General features: G+C 41.6%; 1 protein-coding gene across 2 annotated transcripts in view; it reads right to left on the minus strand.

Annotated features, from left to right (window-relative positions):
• LOC114135878 (cadherin-4-like) overlaps positions 1–22,043 on the minus strand; it is a 314,131-nt gene that overhangs the window by 42,626 nt on the left and 249,462 nt on the right. For both annotated transcript variants that reach the window (XM_028003532.1, XM_028003533.1), the window contains exon 8: positions 8,122–8,294. In XM_028003532.1, coding sequence (XP_027859333.1) covers positions 8,122–8,294 — 173 coding nt within the window. The remainder of the gene's footprint in view (positions 1–8,121; positions 8,295–22,043) is intronic.

The following is a 22,043-nucleotide window of genomic DNA, read 5'->3' on the forward strand; positions in this document are numbered from 1 at the left end:
GGGAGGGGGGTCTGTGCCATCCTGCAGGGTTATATCACCCATCTGAGAGTAGTTACAAGTTTACAGCCTTCCTATTGCACACATATGCATCCATTAACCCTGCGGTGAGTGGGAACAGGTGGGACTCAGACATGTAAAAGCACTCGGCCGGCGTGTGTTCATGCGCAGCGAGCGCGCGCGCCGCGGGAGCACTCTCCTGTCCGAGCAGGAACCCTCTAATGAGAACAGCAGAAGTGCTGAACTGAAAAAAAATAAAATAAATAAAAATCTCCCCTTCAGATTAAAGTCCAGCGCTGGCAGAAGACGCAGCTGCTTGTCTCGCAACCAAACAGGCCGACAGTCCACGCCAAACTCAATCTGCACGAGCAAGGAGCCATCGGAGACCGGAGAAACATCTGCACTCTGCCGACCATAAAAACCTATATTTTTTCTTTTTTTTGCTTCGCACGGCCCAAATTAGGCAGCTAGCCGTCCAGGAGACGGAACACAAATGCTGGGAAATGGCTTCCAGTTTCCAACGTTGACTCCTCAAATTACCCAACAGAGCAGCTGTCAGGTGAGGTGGAACGAGCGGGGTGTTCTTAATACGCACATGAAAGAGGTCCGGTGAGACTGTGTTAACCAAAATAGAGAGGGCCTGCAATCTACAGTGCGCGACTTTTATAAAAAAAAAAAGAAAAAAAAAGTCTTTTACGTATTTGATAAAACAGACGGTTTGTATCTGTGAAAATTTTTTTTAAAAATAATTCAATCCCCTTTTGCTGTCTGAAGAAATGCACCTCTGGTCAAAATCAACCAATCAGAGCCTGGAGGAGGGTCTTAGCGTTGTCAATCATGCCCATGAAAGCGTCGCTAAATGTGCTAATGGTGAAGAAACAATTTGACGTTCCAGAAAAACCGTTTATCCGCCGTCATCGGTGGCTATGCTAACTAGCCAGAGCATTTAGCCAGCTGTAGCGTAGCTTTGCTTGATTGACAGCGCTAAGTCCCTCCTTCTGGCTCTGATAGTTGCTTCTGACCACTCAGTGTATTTTCTACAGTTAGCACTAGGAGAAGGCACAGGAGAGGAGCTCTTTTAAAAAAAAGTTTTTTTTTTAAAAATAAAAGTTATATACTCCTGATTTAATGTTGATGTGAGCTGGTGAAGTGTGGCTTCGTGGCAGCAAGACGTGGACAGGTGAGTGAATTATCTTAGCGTCATGCGGTTCTGTACAGAACCGCTCGGGGAGGGAAGAAGAGTTGGAGACCAGATGAGTGAGGCTTGCTGCTGTCTCGACTCGGCTGAATTGTGATCTGGCTTGCTGGGCACCCGCCGACCGCACTCATTGGCTTGTCACTAGTAATCTGCGTCAAACAGTCCCAGATCGCTGCTTCCCTCCCGTCTGTCCACTCCAGTGAGGCGCTGACCCCATCACATCGTCGCTGTGATCGCTTAAAGTAGTGTTCACAATTTAAACCCATTTAATCACATTTTAATAACCATAAAACAAGCCTGGGTGTGAAAATTTGTCTGAAAAAATGGTGCACTTGTTTTTTTCTTTTTTACTTTACACAGTAAGACTTCAAAATATTTTGCCTTACAAATATTCTGAAACGTTAGAACCGCAAACTTCTATTTATTTTAATAGGATTTCATATCAATCTTTGTCAAATAACTCAAACTCAACCAAACTGGATGGAGAGGATCTGTGAAGAGCAGCTTTTAAGTCTTCCCTCACAGCGCAACTCTTTCTGTATGTTGACAGCAGCGATAATACTTCCAAAGACAAATTTAAACCTGTTTAATTTTGTTCAAATACTTTTCTTTTATGAGTCATGCTTTTCACTTTTGTTATGTCGTAGTAAGTCAGGTCTGAAGCATCCAGTTTTTTATTCAAAAACTGATTTGGACACATCCACCTAAAGAACTTCGCAAATAAAGTTAGAAAACATTTAAGACCTTTTATAGAACCTACAATATTTGCTTCTTTTCTACACGGTGAATTAAAAGATTGTATTGCTGAGGAGGTAAAAACAAAGGAATGAAGAATAAAGTTATTTGAACATGGATCTTACAGGGTTGGGATATTTGTCCTGCTGAAAGACTCAAGCCGTTTCCAACAGGTTTTCTTCCAAAACTGCAGTAAGGAAGATGGCTGGTACTAACAAATATTAGCTCCATACATCTTCCCATTAAAACTTTGAGCTTCTCTGTCCCAGCTGAAGACAAGTGTCATCAAGTCATCCTGTCAGTTTGTGGTTTGTGTAGATATCTTTGAATTATCAGTGGATAGATGACATAGTACTCATAGAGACAGTAAAAATGTAAGAGATTGTTTAGATCTGAACCGGCTTTAAACTTCCCCGTAGCTTGTCTGGAACTTGTTTTCGCTGGATTTCATTTAGGGGTATTAGAGTAGTGAGAGTTAATAAATATGCACACATAAATATTTAATAAAAACAAACAAAAAAAATCATCACTTTCCTTCTAAGCAGTAAAAAAAGAAAGAACTGCATGTCCAGAGAAGTGTGTCTGTCCCGTTGTCATCCCTGCGTGGAGTCGTCCGCCATACTGCGTTAAGAACAAAAGCAATGATGGCTTGAATAAAACCAGCAGCGTGGAGACGCTCTGCTCTCTGAAGGCTCTCAATCTCTTTTGTAGAGACACTGACTCAGATATGAAGGTAAATCTGAGTCCACTTGATTAGATACGCCTCCACATCCACGCAAACGGCTCACATAGCGGATAAAAGAAGGTATGATTCATCGTTGGAAAAAAAAGGAAAAAGAATACAGAGCGAGAAGGTTTAATTGACTGTTCACCTGTGCATTACAACACAATGCACAGGCCAGGATTAAGATCCAGTTTTGAACAGACTGTTGCTAACAACAGCAGATGAAAATAGCCGAAGCGAGCGTGCAAATGTCCTTGTCCTGCAGCGGGTCATGTCTCTTCACCAAAACGAGACACAAAGGAGACAATCGTTTGTTGAAACCGTCACAAAAAAACAGGAAGGTGAAAAATTAAGTTCGGAGCAAAATTAAGGATTTCTAATTAAACTGAAGAGTCTGATAATACACAGAAAGATGGTAAAAGCTAAATCATTACAGTATTGCAAATAGGCTCCTGGGATTATGGTGTTGTACAGCAGTGCTAATGTAAACAATTAGAGGCAACTATTTTACACTAGAGAAAGTTTGAGTTCACTTAAAATAACATTAGCCCTTTTGCTAAAACGTTAGCACAATCCGGGGCTATAGTTACGCTCACTGTTTTCACTAAGTCAGTACTTACAGGCAATATTTTATGCCGTTGTATATCAATGTTACCCTAATTTCTTAATTGCTAGACATTTTTTATTTCATTTTTTAAATTCAGAATTAAGCAAAAGACATACTTAGTTTGAACTAAAATATTACTAGCTAACAAAGGATGATGATTTATACTAATGTCAGTGAGCGATGTTAATCGTGTTACTTGATATTAGAAACCGGTTTGGCTACAAAATGTAACATTAGCCAGTAAGATGCTAAGAAGCTAGCATAAGTTAGTGCCAGTTTAGGGAGCGTCTCGGTCCACCAGTTTGTAGCTAAAGGCATTTTTACGGAGTTTGAGGAGGTTGCTTCTGTTTTTATAGTGCCATTAGAAAATGACCTCATCGTTATTTTATGCATTTGTTCACCAGATAAACCAGACAGACTCAAAGTGGATACAAAGTTATCGCAAAGTCTGTCAGTATTTATCTAAACATCACCTCAAAACAGCTGTTTCCTCAAAGCTCTGAGGAACGTACATATCATTAACAAAATTATTTGTCATCTCTTAAAGTAGTTTTGGATTTTTTTAAGTCTTTTTTAACAGGTTTAGTTCTTTTTTCCCCCACAAGTTCCAAGTTCTTTGAAAGCACTTAAATATAATCCATTCAGGTATAAAATGGCACCAGCTAAATTATTAGCATATTAGCATATTTGTACCAACAGCCTCCAGCAAGGAGACAATTTCTTCCCATTTATCTAGTTGTAGCCGGAGAAATATTAAAGATACCTCAGCGTGAAAGGCATGAATGAGATTCATTTTATCCTAACAAGTTATTTCCTAAATAAGAAAGCCTCCACAAAACCAATAGAGACAGCGATTGAAATTCCTGACTGTTATTGCTAATCTCATTTTAGCTTGTTTTGTTTTTGGTTAACCCTCTGTGGTCAAACGGCAGAGATGTTAACAAGTCGTTTGGCTTTTTTTTCCTCTCTCAAATCCATGTCAAGATTTAAATATGCTCATCATTAAAACAAATTCTGTTTATAAGGACACATAAATTAGGATGCAAGAAACTGCAACCGACAATTCTGCTTATTTTGGAATATGAGATGCACAATGGCCCAGTTGTTAGCATTGTTACCAAGATGCTACTTTTTGTTGCGGACTTTATGTTTGAATTTTTGATTTTTTAAAAAAAAGCTCATTGTGGGATTGTTCTACCACAATAGAACAAGAATTTATGCACATCATAACTACCAAATTTCCAACTTGTATTGTAAAGCAATACATTTCAGAGCATGACGATAAAACAAAGTGGTGCTCAAAGAGTAAGAAATTTTAGCCAGAGAACTGGCATCGATTTATTTAACAGAGGAGCATAAATTAAGCAGCTTAGTTTCTTCTGAAGGCGATCCGCGGCACAGCTCAATGCTAACTCGGTGCGCATAATAAAGTGGATATTGAGTGGATATTTTCTTGATTAAACGCTCGCTTACAAGCAGTCAACATCCACCTACATGCATCAATACTTTTCATTCAGCAACCAGCTCATAATCCTCTGATGTTTTTTTGCTGTCTGGCCTCTGGAGCTCCGGCTAAACAAGGCGAATTAACATAACTCAGCGTCTCGGAGACAATACGGCCCCAGGCCCATTTAGAATGCAGGTTCTCTTGCCTGTATCCCCTGGTTAGGCCCGGCACATCCTAGTGGAGCCAGGCTGTGGGCTGCTCTTGTCCTTGAGGCTGCTCAGAAGATGTCCTAATCGTCGGTGAGGCGGTCCAGTGTGGAGCTGGCATCAGCCCTGGGGGGACAGCTTGATGCCGAGCAGCTCCACACCACGATCCCCTCCCCGTTCCCCACCAGACAGTTCCAAGCCAGGGCTCATAAGAGATTGAGACAGCCGGGGGTAATGAAAGACAACAGCCCTGCCTGCCAGACGAACTGCTGGCATGGAAAAGGGCCGCAATGGGAGAGAGTCCATGCCAGCTGTGGCTCTTTGACATGTTGGACTCTGCTACCTGCTGCATCAGAGTTGTACTTCATTTGAAGACCGTCATTCCTGTTCCAGGCTAACAAGTAAATTTGCTTTTAGTACAGTGTTGGGCGGGAAAAAAGAAAACCCACAAACAAAATTGACCAAATCTAAAAAGCTGATTTGGTCCCCCCCCCCCTCAGCTTAACCCTCTCAAGCACAACAAACAGTGGGCCTAGTAGGTGTGGAAAGATACTATTGTGATAATAAAAGTGATGATAAGAACTATTTACAACTTATTTTTTAGGTAACTCTGGTTCTGACTGCATGGCACAGCAATCCCCACAAACACAAATACTGCTCTTGAAAAGCCCATTTGTAAGAAGCTTCTGTAGTACATCAGACGCATAAAGAAGTGTGATTTTATCACCAAATTGCACACAATAACTTCTTTTAATCATGTTTTCAAATGTATTACTTCTCGTCGATAAACCTTTATTGAAAAAATTAAAACATAAAAAAAAATGTAGGTTGTAAGATGACAAAATATGAATGAATTGACTTGGTTATAGTGGATTCACTCTTTTACTTGTCACCCATAACTGTGCTGCCATGGTGGAACAGTTCCATCAACAAAATAAAACCTGGAAATGTAGGTATTATTAATTTAGTGCTGGCCATCACAGCAAAGGCAAAATAACGCAGAAAAAAACAGTGAAAAACCGAATTATAAAACAGACTTGTTGCCATAGCAACTGGCTGACATTAGTCCACTACCAGGATTCAACACCCACAAAACACATCAAATTCCACAGCACATCAACATCCTAGGATCGCCAAAGTCAAGCTAGCATGCCTGACCTACTTCCTCTCTGCCTTGCTATTTTCTCAAGTCAACGTTTTTCTGACCTGTGAAATGTGACACTTTGTCCGTGTTACCTAGTTGTTGCATTGTTGACAATTTTTCTTTTACATTTCACAAGTACATTCAAGAGTCAGTGAGTCATGTTGACAGACTAACAGCTAAAACCAAAGGCGGTCGTCATCAGCAAGCAGTTTTCTGACATCTTTTGGAATCTTTGCGTGCCTGAGTGAAATCACGTTGAACACAAGTTCTCCTGCAAGACACTGAAAACGACCTCTGACCTCTACTCTAGGTTTTTAAAAAAAAAAATTATTTTTAATTTCAGGAATTAATCGACACCTGTTGTTTGGCTAGCTTGTTCCCCCTGAGGTGTGAAGGATGTGATGTGCAGAGCAAGGAAGAATAATTGGTATATTTCAAAGTCAGAGGTAAGTGACACCAATCTTACCCTTCATCCACCCCCTGATTTCCTCCTCAACGCGAGAGAACCTGCTTCTCCTCTTAGTTAGCCCATGAATATGCTAATTAGACGCCAGCGTGGTGCTGCAGGATTAGCAGGAGTGTGACAGGATACAGAATATAAATATATGTACTACACAGGCGTTAACCATGTGTTCCCTGTCAGCGCAGTGAGTGGGGAATGTTCATGTCTTTGCATGACACACGCTACTTTAGCTGCTCAGAGACCTCTTCCGCCCCGTCCCCCCCATGCCCCGCCTCCGGCTCGGATGCACTTAAAGAGCACGTGAGCGCGGAGCGCTCGCTCATGTCGATGACCTTCACAGCAGGTGGATGAACTCCCAGGTGTGTCCCAGTTTTAGAGTGAGGATCACAGGCAGGTGGGTACGGCACCGGGGCTCGATGTGTCCAGATTAATGAGCTGTTTCTCGCTCACATCAGCTTTGTTTGGGCTTCGGCCCGAGCCAAGCTGGAAACAGGGACAAAGCCCTGGCAGGCGCTCACTAGATTCATTTATATTGTCGCACAAATGTGCCATTCTGTAAAGCCATGCCAGCTCCAGTATAAAAATTTAGATAGGGGAGAGGGATTGATGTATTGTTTATCTTGTTATAAAACCCGAGTAGTTTTTTTTCCCCTGTAGATATTAATAATTATTCCCTCAGCAACAACAACAATAAAAAAAAGGAGTTCCCTGGCCAGGTTTTAACATGAAGAGATGCAAACGGGAGTTTTTAGAAAATGAACATTATGATGCTCGCGCCGAGCTGCGTTTACGTGTCCACTAAAGCCAAGTAAGTTACAAGGACGGGACAATCCCAGTTCTGGACAGCACATGAATTTAACATCTTCCAGGGTTGATTCCCACGACCTAAAGCCCCAGAAAATCCACCCAGGTTCTTCCACGGAGTGTGGAAAAAGAGAGAAACAGAAAGAGAGAGAGAGAAAGGAAGCAAGAGAGAGAGAGAGGAAGTGAGGACGAACAGGCAAACGGACCCGGCTTTGGGATAAACAAAAGTTGACCTCTGTGACCTCCCTCATTAGCAGCCCACGGTGGAAGATGGAGCGGGGATGACGAGCGCAGCGGTGTCGGTGGCGGCGTGTGGGTTGGTGAGCGACTACAGAAAGCAGCACACAAGTCGCGGATGAGACAAAGAAGAACGATAAAACGAAGCCTCTCGCGACCCCGCAAGCAGAGAGGTGCTGGATTTACGTGGCCATTATCTCGGCTCCTCCGCTCTGCACCGAGACCAACGCTAAATATTCCTCAGCTCATTTTTGTTTGGAGATAAGAACTCAATAAAATATCCGCTGTTAATGGAGGGAATGCCGTTAATGGCTTTATTTGTTTTCCTTATCGATAGTGTTCGGCTAAACTTAAATGTAGGAGTTAAATAAATCTTACAAAAAAGGATTTCTAGGCTCATTATATATATGTCATAGCAGCACATTTTACCAGTATAAAAACTGTGGGAAGTAATAGTTTCTGTGAACTTCTGGAAAAGTTTGATGTTTTGGCCTGTGAAGCAACAAACTAATTAGAACAGCAAAACAAAACAAAACAAAACACCACAGTGATTACTGACCTCCCTGTCCAGTCCGGCGGCCACAGTACTGATGTCTCCTGTTTCCATGTTGATGGCAAACATGTTGGGGATGGGACTGTGGGGGGTCTGCGAGAGGATCCGGTAGCGCACCATGCCGTTGGCCGTGGTGGAGTCGTCCGAATCCGTGGCCGTCACTTGCATCACAGACGAGCCTGGGGGAAAAAGAGAGACGGGCCAGAGTGAGACACGGGAGGAGACGGGTAACGGACCGCAGTCCCTTACAGATGCACTTCTGTGGACTTTATTTAGTAATAGACCGACATAAAGCAGCGCACAATTGTTAAACCTAATTAAAAGTATAAAGACAAAATTAGAGTCGTAAAACCGTGGGCAGGGTTTGTGTTCAACCGGCTGAATTAATACTTTGTAGAACCACTTCCTGTGGTGTGCCTCTATCAGCTTTACACAAATAGATTGTTTGTGTCTATTCATTTATGTAAAATGGTTCAAGCTTAGTGAACTCATGAAGCTGTTTTTCTTTAGAAATCGCTTTCTTCGAGAAGGTGTGTCATCCTGCTTCATTGTTTGTTTTCAATATACACGCCCTATCTTGATTCGCGTTTCTGCCGCCATGACAACGCCTCCCTCGCTGATCTCAAAGGGTCTTCCTGGTTAGATAAAAGGTGCAAGTAAATCAGAGTTGTTGTCGAGCTGGAAGGTGACCGCCTGCCTCAGTCTTTGTTTCGTTGGCAACAACTCTGACCAGCTTCTCTGTTCCGTCTTCAGACCTGCAGCAGTAAAAGCCACTTCTGCCTTGATATTACTCGATGTCAGTGCTGCGTTTGACACACAGTTTTAAGATATTTGTAGGCTGGAAGAAGGGTTGAGGTTGTTATGTACTCAGTTACATTGTCATTAGTAAATTTTACCTCTGGGCGCAGAAAACGTAATTGTGGGATTCCTCAAGGGTCCATTCTCTGGCCACTTTTGTTTGACGTCTTTTTCAGTGTTCAACTTTGTATTCCTGACACACAAACCCCGCCCCCCGAAATCCTGTGGCGGTAACAGGGCAAAATGAAATGTCTGAAGACGGAGTTAGGCCAGTCAAAAAGTTGCCCAAAAACGAAATTGGCGGTTCGGCTCTTCACACCAACCGCTTCACGCTTGCCAGATAAAAGCTGCAATTAGAAAAAATAAACAATGTTCCTCTCACTCGTATTTGCACGCCTGCATTTCAAACTAAATGAAACACGACGCGTTTTTTAAGCTCATTATTATTATTGTTATTATTAATGAATTTGTCAAAAACATCAAAAGGCGACCGCGAGGTGACTCATTTTGAGCGGCTTGAAGTGAGTTCCCAAATTGCCGTGACATTTTCCGTTCCGGATAGTGACTTTTTACGAGAGATGGAGCTTGTTCCAGAACAGAGCACAAACACAAAGCCTATTAAATAAGCTCCCATTTTAAGCTGCACTTATTTGTCCTCTGTACATTTCAAGCTAGGAGCGCAAAGTTTCCACCTCTGCAGAGGCCATTTAGAAATGAGCAGCACTGGGTCTTCCATCCATTATTTCAGCCCTCAGCAGCACTGTGGCTGCTGTTGATGCTTTGATACTCTCTCCCCATTTGTCTTAGAATCACAGATAAACTCTGTCATTTAAGGCAGGCGGCAAAGAGGCAGCGAGACAGAGAGAATGTTTGCCACCATTTCTCTGCATGTGTGTGTGTGCGTGTGCCGACTGGCTCTATGCACATCTAAATGCATTTCCAGACACATCTAAGCATTTGCATGCATGCGTGTGCTTGTTTGTGTCAACCTAGTATGTAGCAGGGTGAAGTGGGGGGTGGGGGTTTAGGGTGGAGGAGGAGGGGCCCGAGTCCCAGAGCAGAATTATTGATTTGTACGAGTTTGTCAGCTGGGCTCGCAAATGCAACCAGGCAATTAGGAGCACTTTGTGCTGGAAAGAGGAGAGATCGCCTCGCCTCCCTCACAGGGTTCTGTGAAAATGTCACTTTCCATCAGGCGGCCATTTACAGGCTGCTGCTGCTGCTGCTGAGAGAGAAAGGAGTGTCAGTTCGCAGGAGGAGGAGAAGGAGGAGAGGGAGGTGGAGAGGCTGATTAAACACAAAAGGAAGACCGGAAAGTAAAACGAAATTGTAAAAAACTCCACACACACAAACACTTTTAGCTTTAGAAATATTCAGAATTACAACCCACGCTGGATTTTTACTGAGATTTTATGTTACAGACCTAGAAAATGGTGCGCAAATGTGAAAAGGGAGGAAAATGATACAATATTTGAACAATGCTTTACGTCATGAGTGAATATGTTTTTATTCAAATGTATGTAATTTGACTCCATCCATCTTCTCATCAACCCACTTCTCTGTCTCTGCTGAAGATGCCGATAGCATGATGCCATCACCGCTATGAACGCTTCTCTAACCACGAGGCGTTCAGGCTGTCGTGCATTATTACAGTGTTTTGCAAACAGGCCAAAAGAGTGGCCTCATCTGACTAAAGCATCTTCTTTTACTGCAAACTACAAACAAAGTTACTTTTGGCTTTCTTTCAACAACAGCTTTAGATTTGCTTTCACAGCAACAACAGCTGCGTTGTAGACCGGCGAGTTCCTCCGGAGTTAGGATGGGCCTCTTGTCTGCTTCTCTGATTAATGATTTCCCTTAGGTAGATAAAGTCTAATGCATAATTAGGTAACTTCTGAATGTAGCTGCATATTTATATTGTTAGAACACGAGGTCTGGTTACAAATATAAGTTGCACTTTTAAGACTGGCATTAACAGATTTTCACTGTTAAAATGACGACATGTTCCCGTAAACTCTGCCAAATGGTTTGACGAAAGGTGACAAAAGGAGAAGGAAGGAAGTCGTACATTATACGTACGTTAATTTCAGAATTTCTAAGTTTTTCTTAGAAATTCTAGAACTCATTTACTCTTCAAGTGTCAAACTCAAGGCCCGCGGGCCACCTCCGGCCCGCCGTAAAGTTTGATGTGGCCCAGAAGGACACATACATAGAACCTTGAAAATAGCTGGTGTACACTTTAACAATACTTTATCAATCACAGTTTTCAACGAAAGAGGATTACGACCACAGGAAAAAAAAATTCTGAATCCTTTTTGTTTTTTGCAGCTTAGACTTTTTTTCTCAGAATTTTGACTTGTAACTTTTTTTTTGAGAATTTACCAGAATTATTCTCACTTTAATCGTCTAAAATCAAAAGTAAGAATTCTGAGAAAAAAAGTGAAAATTCTGGGAAAAAAGTCAGAATTGTGCCTATTCTTCAAATAGCCAAATTAAATTTTTTTTTTTACAGTGGCCACAATCTTTTCCCATGGTTTTTATATCTGTCCTGCCAAATTTCATCAATGTGAAATGATGTTCAGTATTATTTAACTATAAGAAGAAGTACTCATCGAGTGCAGAGGCTACCATTTATTTGCGTTTTAGAGGTTTGTTAATGGATTGTATCAACACATTTCACCACAACCGGCCCATCAAGTTTATTCACAATCTTGATCCGGCCCAAAATAAAAATGAGTTTGACACCTCCTGAAGTAAGGCACACAAAAATCAGCTGAAACCATCGGGGCAGATTAAGTCGGCTGCGTCACATCAATAGCAATCAAAGTCAATCACCAAAAATAAATCACACCGGAACGCACAAGTCCCGTCTCACTCCACGACCTTTCAAATCACCCGGCAGGAAAGATGCAGAGCAGCCGTCGGACTCATCGCAGACTCCGTGGCTCCCTGCGGGCCTGAGCGCTTAGCTGGGGTCTCACTTCCTGTAATTGGGTTTCGGTGGCACCATCATTCCCTGCGACAGCCCGTGCGGACAGGATAATTGTAGCCTCAAATTCTATTTCAAACTTCATTAAGTTTCAAAGCAGGATTTGTCACTTTGACCAGCAAGCAGGAAAAGGAGGTCCGAGGGAAGGACTGAAAAAAGGAAAACTATTACAGAACACGGGGCTGTGTCGATATATAATGAACCTCTTCCAGTCCTGTAGGTTAGCATGGGGAGATGTGAGCATGCGTGTACGTGTGTGTGTGTGTGAGAGAGGGAGGGGGGATGAGGTGGACCACATGTTGGTGCCACTGCCCTTCGTTTCGACATAGAGGATGCTGGGATGCGATAATAGGCCGCTCTCAGGTCCACGAGAGGCGAACGCCGCGCATATAAGGTGTAAACTGAGCCTGCTTAATTCCGATTCAATTTAAGCACTAATTCCAAATCCTAATTGCTTTTCCACCAAAACTGCTGGACCAGAAAATTTGTTGCCGTTCGGACATTGTTGGCCTTTTTGCACACGCGACTTTTGATTACCGGCGAAGTCTCGCTGCTGTCGAAATTCTAATCAGTCTGAGTCAACATCTGGCCCCAAATTACGGAGAGGACGTTGAAGAAAGTGGATATAAATAGAAAGAAAGAAAGAATTGGGAGATAGACTGGTTGTAAGACGAAAAAAAGAAAAAAAAAATCAGTGGAGGAAATTGCATAGAGGGGGAAAGAAAGTGAAGAAAGGTCATAGTATGGAGAGGGTTTATAAGGACCATTAAAAGGAGAAGTGCAAGGGGAAGTCAGGGAGTGAGAGGGCATGGGAACGAGAGCATGAGTGGATAATGCTTCTCATCAGTGGGGAGAAGATAAAAGGCTTCTCTGGGAGCAAAAAGAATGACCGTGTTCCAAGGAATAGGAAGGAAACGAGGTAAAGGTTGAGAGGTAAGGAAAGGCAGAAGGAATGGCTAAAACCCGAATCATCCCAGTGAAAGTGATAAGGAGGACATCGCTTTTCCACACCTGAGAGCCTGATGAGTTCCTCTACAACAAGGCAGAGGTGAGACTGGTGCAAATCATCTTTTTGGGATTTTTTTTTTTTTTTTTTACTTCTTGTCGAAGCATATCTCTCAAAAGGAACATGTTGAGTTCTGTTCTGGACCAAAAGACGAGCGGCTGAATAATAGGCAGGAACGCAATCACCGACCGATTCATCACATTCAGCTATTCAGGTGTAACAAAACTAGCAAACCGGTCAATGAAATGGCAGCAGCTCTTCACATTTAGCTATCTATGGGCAGCAAAAAGACTGCACTCAACATTATAATGGGGAAAAAAAGGGGATTTAAGTGGCTGTGAACATAAACGTTGGTCTTCCAGAACCTGATGATCTATAGGGATTTTAACACACGGCCACATCAAAAGTTAAAGAATTTATAGAGCGTCTGGGGTCTATCAGATAAGATAAAAATATCTTTTTTATCTTCGGTTGTGTGAATGACAAGCACATGTTGATATCAAGGATTCAGAAAAGGCAACAACAGCTGGAAGAACCACTCGTTGCAACCCAGGTATGCAGAACTCCCCCGAACTCTGAATGTTTGACATGTTGGATCTTGAAGCTAACGAGCTACAAAACCAGACACACATCTCGTCATCTGATGCTTTGTTTCCGCTGATCGACACGGCGTGGTTCAGAACGCTAGTTCATGGTACCGGGAAGGCAGTACTGCACCCAAATCCCTAACGTGACACACTAGAAATTGCATTCAGCTTCTATGCCCCACAAATCTGGAACAAACTCCCAGAAAACTGCAAAACAGCCAAAACACTGACCATACCGTACCACTGTCTTATGAGCCTACAACTGAGTGGTACCCAGAAGTTGTGCGGTGTGGGTCAGTCATATGGGCCATTTTTACAATTGAAGCTGACGAAACAATGTACTAACTCTAAGCAACGGTACAGCACCGTGACACTGAGGCTTGGGAACAGGAAACTCAGGCTAACGTATGCACAGGCCAACCAACATTAGGCAAAACTGGAAAAATGTTTGCCTATTTGGAGAACTCTGTAAATCATAATATGATGTAAACACAACAAAAAGCATGAATCCATCTTACACTGTATCAACATGTCTGGCCTGTTAGCTCGCAAAACTATATTAGCAGTTAATCAATCACACGACTCAAATGTTTGCCCGACAGAAAAGTACAAAGACAAAACAAACTACATTTAGACGAATGAGATTAAATGGTCCTGTCAGAAGACATTTTAAGACTTTGGATTAAACATATGTGATGTGGTAACATTTAATCACACACAATAGTTCATAGTCGTTCTCACCGCACTTAAAATTTTGTTTTTTAAATATAATATAAATATAGGATTTCATTTATAGAACTGGTTTTTGTTTTGAATGCAACACATCATATAACACCGTATTCTGGAATAAGTTGGCCACATTTTATTTTACGACTTTTTACCTGGTTTAACCTTTATTTATTTTGAATTACCTCAGTGGCGGCTGCTCCAGTCCTTCAGGTGGAGCAAACCTGTCCATACCACAACTCGGCATGAAGAGGGGGGAATGGGAATTTCTTATGTTAGCTTCAGGTAGGTTTTTGTGTGTTTTCCCTTTTGTATCTTCTCTGTGGCCTGTTCAGTCAGTATTTATGTTTCCCCTTTGTCTCATTTAGAGAGGTCTGTTTGCTCGAGTTAGTCTGAGTTGATTTCTCTTTTATGGGCCCAACTTTGTCATTTTTCATTATTTATCCAAGTTTCTGTTTTGGGTTAAGTAAAAAACAATTCTTTTTGAATTTGAACCTGTGCCTGACTCTCTTTTTACTGCTCTGTCCATCACAACATATTTAAGGCAAACCTACATTTTTATGAATTTAAGACTTTTTAAGGATGCACAGACAGCTTGTAATATCTACAGCAGGAGGAGATCTGTTTTAAAATGTCAAAATCTGTTTCCAAAGGCGTGGCACCACATCTTGTAGAATCTTCACCAAACAGAATATTGTGTATCCTCATCATACTGACACATAATACAAGTATGTTTTCTTGTGGTTCTGCTCATTAACCAAGCATTTGCTCTACCTCAAGTCCTCTGCCAAAACCTTCCCTGCTGTTTCCGTTTACTTTCATCGACCTAAATCGGCCCATTAATACACAGAAATCAAAGTCAATGGCAAATCCATCACTCCCAGACCATTAAACGACACTGATTTTGGGTTTTATTTAAAAAAAAAAAGCTGTATAGCTTTTTTAAGGTCTGGATGGGGAAAAGACGTGTCACAATCTGGAATGACTTCTTCTCAAACTTCCCTGCAGTTAGAATTATGATAAAATACACATCAACATTTCTGTCTGTGGGTCTGTCTGGGTAAAAAAAAAAAAAACATGTTATGGGTAACTGCAGGCAGCAGAGGCTCGCAGATGCACCAGTTACTGCCTGAATCTCAACGAGGTGCTGTCAGGGTGGATGAACCGGCTCCTGACAGGAGGCTGGTTCAAGACTGGGAGAGGGGGGAGAAAAACAGTCAACATTATACCCAGAATCTGTTAAAAGCTCAGGGGCATCAGACTATTTACAGCCAGCTGCCATCCCCACTGGCAGGGAATGTTGGCAGAGAAAAAGCCAGACGTACAATATAAAATTAACCTGGACGATTCCACAATTTTTCGGCAGCAGCATGAAAAGAATACGGACCAGATGAAGGGGCTACTTAGTAAAAGTAAAATTAATTATGGCAAGAGGAAGAAAATAAACACACACAAAAAAATACTCTGGCAAATGTGCAATAAAAATTCACCCAACCCTGGTGAGATCTTTTGAGAGGCACGAGAGCAGAGACGAGAGCTCTCGTCTTTCCAGCAGCTATTATTGCGCTTCCTGAGCGATCCGGCAGCAAGTGGACACCTCTAAATATATCTGCTCACACAAGCTGCTGAAACGCGTCGCCAAGAGGAATCCTGAGTGACCACTTGTGATTGCGTCTCAGCGACCTGTTCAGCGTGCAAATAAACACGGAGCCCATCTCACACAGTTGGCAGGCCAACAACAAACACGCCATCGGTCACGCGATCAATATTCTTCGCCTGTGAGACATTCTACATTGGTTTTAGAATTTCATCAAGAACTAAACTACCGGTCAAATAATGTAAATCTCTATGACAGGATGCAGATTTGTGAATTTCCTTGATGCCTGACTTTCACTGTTCATGCTTTTCTTGTTTGTGTTGAACAACACGTATTCTCTGAATGTGCGGTAACAAAAGGGAATAACTTGGATGGTCGGGTCTCGTTACCTCTTCAAAGCATGCTGTGTTCCTGCTGATGTTATGGTGTTCTGAATAGTGCATGCTGAATTGGGATCAAGACTGTGGAATCCAGTGTTTTCTGCTGTGTCACCACATGTTAGGCCTGGACAAGATGGCTGAAAACTGTATCACGATATAAGGGATTCATATCAGTCCATACCAGGGGCGCCGTATAAGGGGGGGACCAAGACCAAACAGCAGACATTTGCCCTGAACCCCCCTGGATCTGCATGAAATGGTTCGTTCCTGCTTGTAGCGCTTGACAGTGACGATGTTCAGCAGCAGTCAGTGAAAGACAAGAACGACTGTGGCTGTTACTATACTGCTAAGAACAATAATAAAATAGGTTTTCAAAAAATAGAGCGACAGAGAGAGAAAAAGGTAAAAGTGTTCATTTATAACCCAGTTTTTCTCCAAGAGGTGGGTGAATTAAGGAAAGAAATTACCTCATATTCATATACAGTATTTAACTTGTCCCTTTTATCACATTTAACAACAGATGAGTCAGTCAGCAGCAGCTCTAGCCCACGTCCCTCCTGACCATCCTCTAATAAGAGAAATTAAAGCTGCAGTATGTAACTTTTATAAAAACTTTATTTTTAACATATTTGTTAAAACTGTCATTATGTTGTGACAGTATGGTATGAGAGATAATCTGTGAAAAATCTATTTCCTCTGCTTTCTCCCAGTGCTAGAAACAACCAATCAGAGACAGGAGAGTTTCAGTGCTGTCAATCACAATCTCATGTGGTGCTGCTCATCCCTATGCTGTAGCTAGCGCAGCCTGTTGTGAATGCTCAATCAAATTAGCATAGCAGATAAATATTGACAGCAGATAAATATTTTTCCTTTAATGATAAGTTGTTTTTCCACCATTAGCACATTTAGCAGCGAGTGAATGAAATTGATTGTCAGCACTAAGACCCTCCTCCTGATTCTGATTGGTTGTTTTGGCCAGAATGTTGCATTACTTTAGCCAGCAATAGCAGCTCAGGGAGCAGGTGGAGGATATTGATTGTTTTCACAGATTATCTGTCTCATGACAGCTTTAACAAATATGGAGAAAACATATTTTTTTATTAAAGTTATATACTGCAGCTTGAATAAAATTTAACTACATGGCATTTTCTGAGAAGTCAGGATTGCTTTATGTGTATTTTGTATGACAGTTGCTCGTTGGGAGAGACATTTCAGTAAGCTAAAACTAATAGAAAAAATTCAAGCAACCTACTTGCATACTGAATGTGGACTGTTGGATGTTAAATGCATGAGCAGTAAATATTGTGCTAGTTATCAGTATTGAACCAAAGAAAGCAGGACCTTTGCAAGCCTTTAAAATTGTGACGCTTTTTATGGATCAAATAGACCCAAAAAATTGCAACAGCAGCTTCGAAGGGGGGGCAAAATTTAATTTTTTGTCAGGGGGCCAAATTCCTCGCAGCGCCCCTGGTCCATACTGATCATTATTTATTATCAGTTTTTGGTTTTAAATATCTGAAATACTGTCAAACTGGAGGCACCTGTTTTATCCACCGTTTTCACTCCATGCTGGTTTTGTTTTTTATTTTTAAGCAGTTACAACAAAAAGTGGAAAAAGTTGCTCAACGGTTTGTTGCTACGTAACAAAACGGTGGTTAGCATCAATAATGCTAACCACCGTGGTTAGCTAGCTGAAGTCCTTCCTCTTCCTACATCCCCCAGAATGCTGTGCAGTTCTGGATCAGTGAAATTATTGAATATTCTGACCTATTTTTTTTATTAATACTGGTCACATGTCTATCATGAGGAATATTCTTGTTGATTTATTGCTCAGCCCGACAACATGGTATAGTGATGCTTCTTATTATGTCATTTATGTATTTATTTTTTTCCCAAATATAAAGATCAATTTGCTGTCTGGGAAAGAAATTTCAAGGCTCCGAGAGTCTTGAAGAAGTCAGATAATTACATGTGCAGCAGGATCAGTTGTTTGTGAATCCAAAAAATCAAAATAATAAAAAAAATGAAAGCATTATAATGTCATTGCCATTTCTGTGTTAAAACAAAAATTCATAACCTTGTCTGATTTGTTAAGAAATTCAAAAGAGAACTTCATATGTAGAAGCCGTTTTTAGCTAAAATGCTTTTGATAAATAGAAAAATTCAGGTTTTTGGTTTTTTTTTGTCAGTACTTGACCCACCAATCCACAGTCAGGTCTGATCAAGGGGAGGTGACCACTTCCTAATCTCTGGCCAAGTGACTGTCACATCTCTGAAAGCTTAACGGTGATTCAGAGTTCAGTGTCAGCGCGCATCTTCGAACAAAACCCAGACACATCACTGCTTTTCAGTTTGTAGTTTCCGTTCTGAATGAGACTCTTAAGCTGAATTCTAAAACAAAACAAAAAAAACAGTTTTATTCAACATAAAGAAAGAGATGCAGCGTACACAATAAATCCAAGGACATTTGTGCATAATTCCCCCTACCTTGAATCTCAAAGCCCCAGAAGTTCTGCAACCTGCTACAAAGAAAGTTCAACTCAGCCGCTCATGTTCAGTGCTACCCGGGTCAACACGACCCTAAGCTCCTCTCTCAAGGATAACCATCACAGTCTTTCATATTAAAAACACGCCATTATCCTGACAATTTATAAAATGAGCAGGTTTTTTAAATAGTAGAGCTACACAAAATATCAAATCACAAAGGTCACGATATTATTTCACATAACTTAGTGGCTGTACTTTGATGGCTATCATATGTCAAATACCGTGCATTCACGTTCTACCTGGAAATTATATAAATGGAAAAATTTGTTGGCAACCATTATAAAGAGGCCAACCCCCCCCAAAAAACGATATAACCTTTAATTACAGCAACATAATCTCACCGGGACAAATTTTAATAAACCAACCATTAAAGTACATTCATTCATTCACATTTAGCATATAATGTTGAATTCTTTAATAGCACTTAAAAAGAAAAAAAACTCAACAATTATTCATACACAAAAAATCCCTTTCAAAAAAATATTAGATTACTACTTCAATCTTTAATTTCGACCCTCTAGATGCTGCGTTTCAGCATTTTAAAGGCTCCTCATGTCCACTGAGTACGGAGTACGGAGGGGGAACTTTGATGCCATGAGTCTGTTTCTCTTCTCTGCGAACGATAAATGAGTGCGGTTCATTGTGAACCTTTTAAAACACAGGCAGATTTTAAATAGAAGTTTCCCCTCTAAGGTTGCCTGGGATGTTTAAAGATTCATCTTTCTGTTTACTGAAGCCATGTGAAGAGTTGCAGAGGATGTTCAAACGCCGACCTACAGGCAAAAATGGGTCTGACAATAAGGTATGGAGAGCAGGGGTACCGATAAATGTGCCAACAGTGATTTTAAAAATTCACACGTTTGTCAGGGGTGCCAGCAGATTTGACTTGATTTGTAGTTGGCTTTACGATGGATTCAAACTGCTCATTCCTTTTCAATCAAAACACCAAAACTGCAGCTCCATTCAAAACTACAGTTAAATTGGCAGTACTATGTATTTTCCAGCCATATGGTGCCATTTTATAGCACAATCAAGTAACTAATCAATCAAGTATCAAGTTGTTAAATAAATTGCTGCATATATCCAATATAACTTAAAATAAATGTGCGCCTCTGTCTCTTTAAAAACTCCTGCTCATTCTGAAACTCCGCCTTCAGGAAGTCATCACAACATGGCTCCATTATTAACCCTTTAACAACATTTTTACCAGCTTTGCATTGAGAATATGAGCTCAGCAGATGCGCGGTTCCACCAGGTGTTTGCTAATTGCTGCTGGCTAGTCTGAAGGAGCCGAGTGGGGGAGTCGGGAGGACGGCTGGTCTGTGAGGCGGAAGGTCGGCAGCTTGGAAACTGCAGGTCCGAGGAAGAGCTTTATCGCTAGGCAACACTCTGGGTATGTTTTTGATGAGGGAATAAAATTACAGTAAAAAGTTGATTTTACATAACACTGCCACTTTAAGATGTTTAGCTTGCTCTCCGAGCTCTTCCCTGTATGTGCGCTACATTCAGCGCTCCAAATCGTAAGGTTAGGTTACCTTGCGATTCAAAATGGACTTTAGCAGTGAGTGAACATGGCTCTCTTTTCCTCTCTGTGTTGGCCTCTTGCCCGACTACAGCTGGGGTTGGCTTTTCACGCCGGATCGCCCGGGCACCGCACTGTCTGTAAAACACGGGATGAAGTATTGTTCTGGCCTCGGTGCAGGCAGCTGTGGTTTTCACCGATTTTCTTCCCATCGGAGCGCAGCCCACACAGTGCCAGACGTGGGAAATAACAATCGCGTCCTGCTCTGTCTCAACAACTCCGAGGTTCGTGTTGTGTTTGTGAGAGAAACAGACAAGATGGTGAAATCGTGGTTTTTGGCGTACCAGGTCTCGACATGCTGCTTGCAGCGTGGTTTTCATAACAAAGAAACCCAAAACATTTCTGCGTCTTCCTTTAGAAAACGTCTCTTGTCTAAGTTGTGTTTCTACAAAAGGAGTTAGGGTAGACAGATATCTAAGTGATGCCTCTCATTTTTTGAAGCAACAAGCAGCAAAAAATCTACATTTACACAAAATCTACAGAAGAACAATATAGTAGAAAACTTTGTTGTGAGGGATTTGCAAGGGCAGACAAGTAGGATTAAACAACATGACAAAGAATAATGTCTCAAATTCAATACTCCACATAATTTTGCATCCTTATCCAGACTTTGAAAACAATGAACCAAATTCTTATCTCATCCAGACCGCGTAGGAACTCTGGCTTTCAAAATGCCTCAAGTGTCCTAATTAAGATCTCTAAGTGTCTGAATGGGATTTCTCCTCAGTCCAGTTTGACCGTTCATCCTGTTAGCGTAGTCCACTTGTGATCAAATTATTCGGGTTGTGTGTTAGCACTGTGTCTGCACAGATTATTGAGCTTCATCTAATATTAGAAACTTGATTGTTCCCCACATAGCTCTCAGACTGCAGGTTTGTAGATGGTTTTTAGAGTTTCTATAAGTTTATTAAAGATTACATCATTTAGTTATCAAGTTAGTTTCCGGGTTGAAAACCTTTCTTTTTGATAGAGCTCAGGCTTAGGTATGACGGATTACTTTTCCTCACTCTGTTAATTTCCAATTCTGCATTATAAGTAATTATTGCCGTCAATACTCAGGATTTGTTTCTCGTCTATAAGGGCCCCCAGAAGGAGCCCGTCATTGAGCTTTTATTTCATGTCTTCCCAATCTCTCTGTGTAACCTTGTCTCTGTCCTGGACAAAGTCATTAGAGAAGCTGCTGGTGCCTCGGCTCAATGGGGAACGTGGTCCTGTTGTGATCGGACGGCTGAGGGTTTGATTTAACCTTCAGTTCCTAAATATAAATGTCCTCCTGGGAAAGAAACCTGGCCCAAGTTGCCTGCCGATCCACCCGTCGGTGTATGGATGTGGGCGAGTTTGTGGGTTAGGTACAACCAAATCAAACACGCAAGTCTAGCGCTGGCGGGAGAAATGGTTCGTCGTCTTTTACAAAAGGGAAATCCTACAACCACTAAAGTTTGATGCTACTCCATTTTTGTGTACATGAACGCAACTAAGGAAATTGCGCTTGTGTCTTCTTCAGACGTTTTCATGTCGTTTCCTTCGGTGGTTCTTGGTGCAGCGCCGCCGAAGGCGAATAGAGGAACTGGTTTTTCAAAGTGTTTGCATCGTTTGGCACAAAGCAGTGTGAAAGAGAGCCGCACCGGCTGAAAATGTAACAAATGTTTCAATCTTGCTCCCCAATCGAATCGAGTCTAAGGAACTATCAGGTGTGAAAACACAGACCAAACCACT

The sequence above is a fragment of the Xiphophorus couchianus genome, chromosome 20, assembly GCF_001444195.1.
Source record: "Xiphophorus couchianus chromosome 20, X_couchianus-1.0, whole genome shotgun sequence".
NCBI lineage: Eukaryota > Metazoa > Chordata > Actinopteri > Cyprinodontiformes > Poeciliidae > Xiphophorus > Xiphophorus couchianus.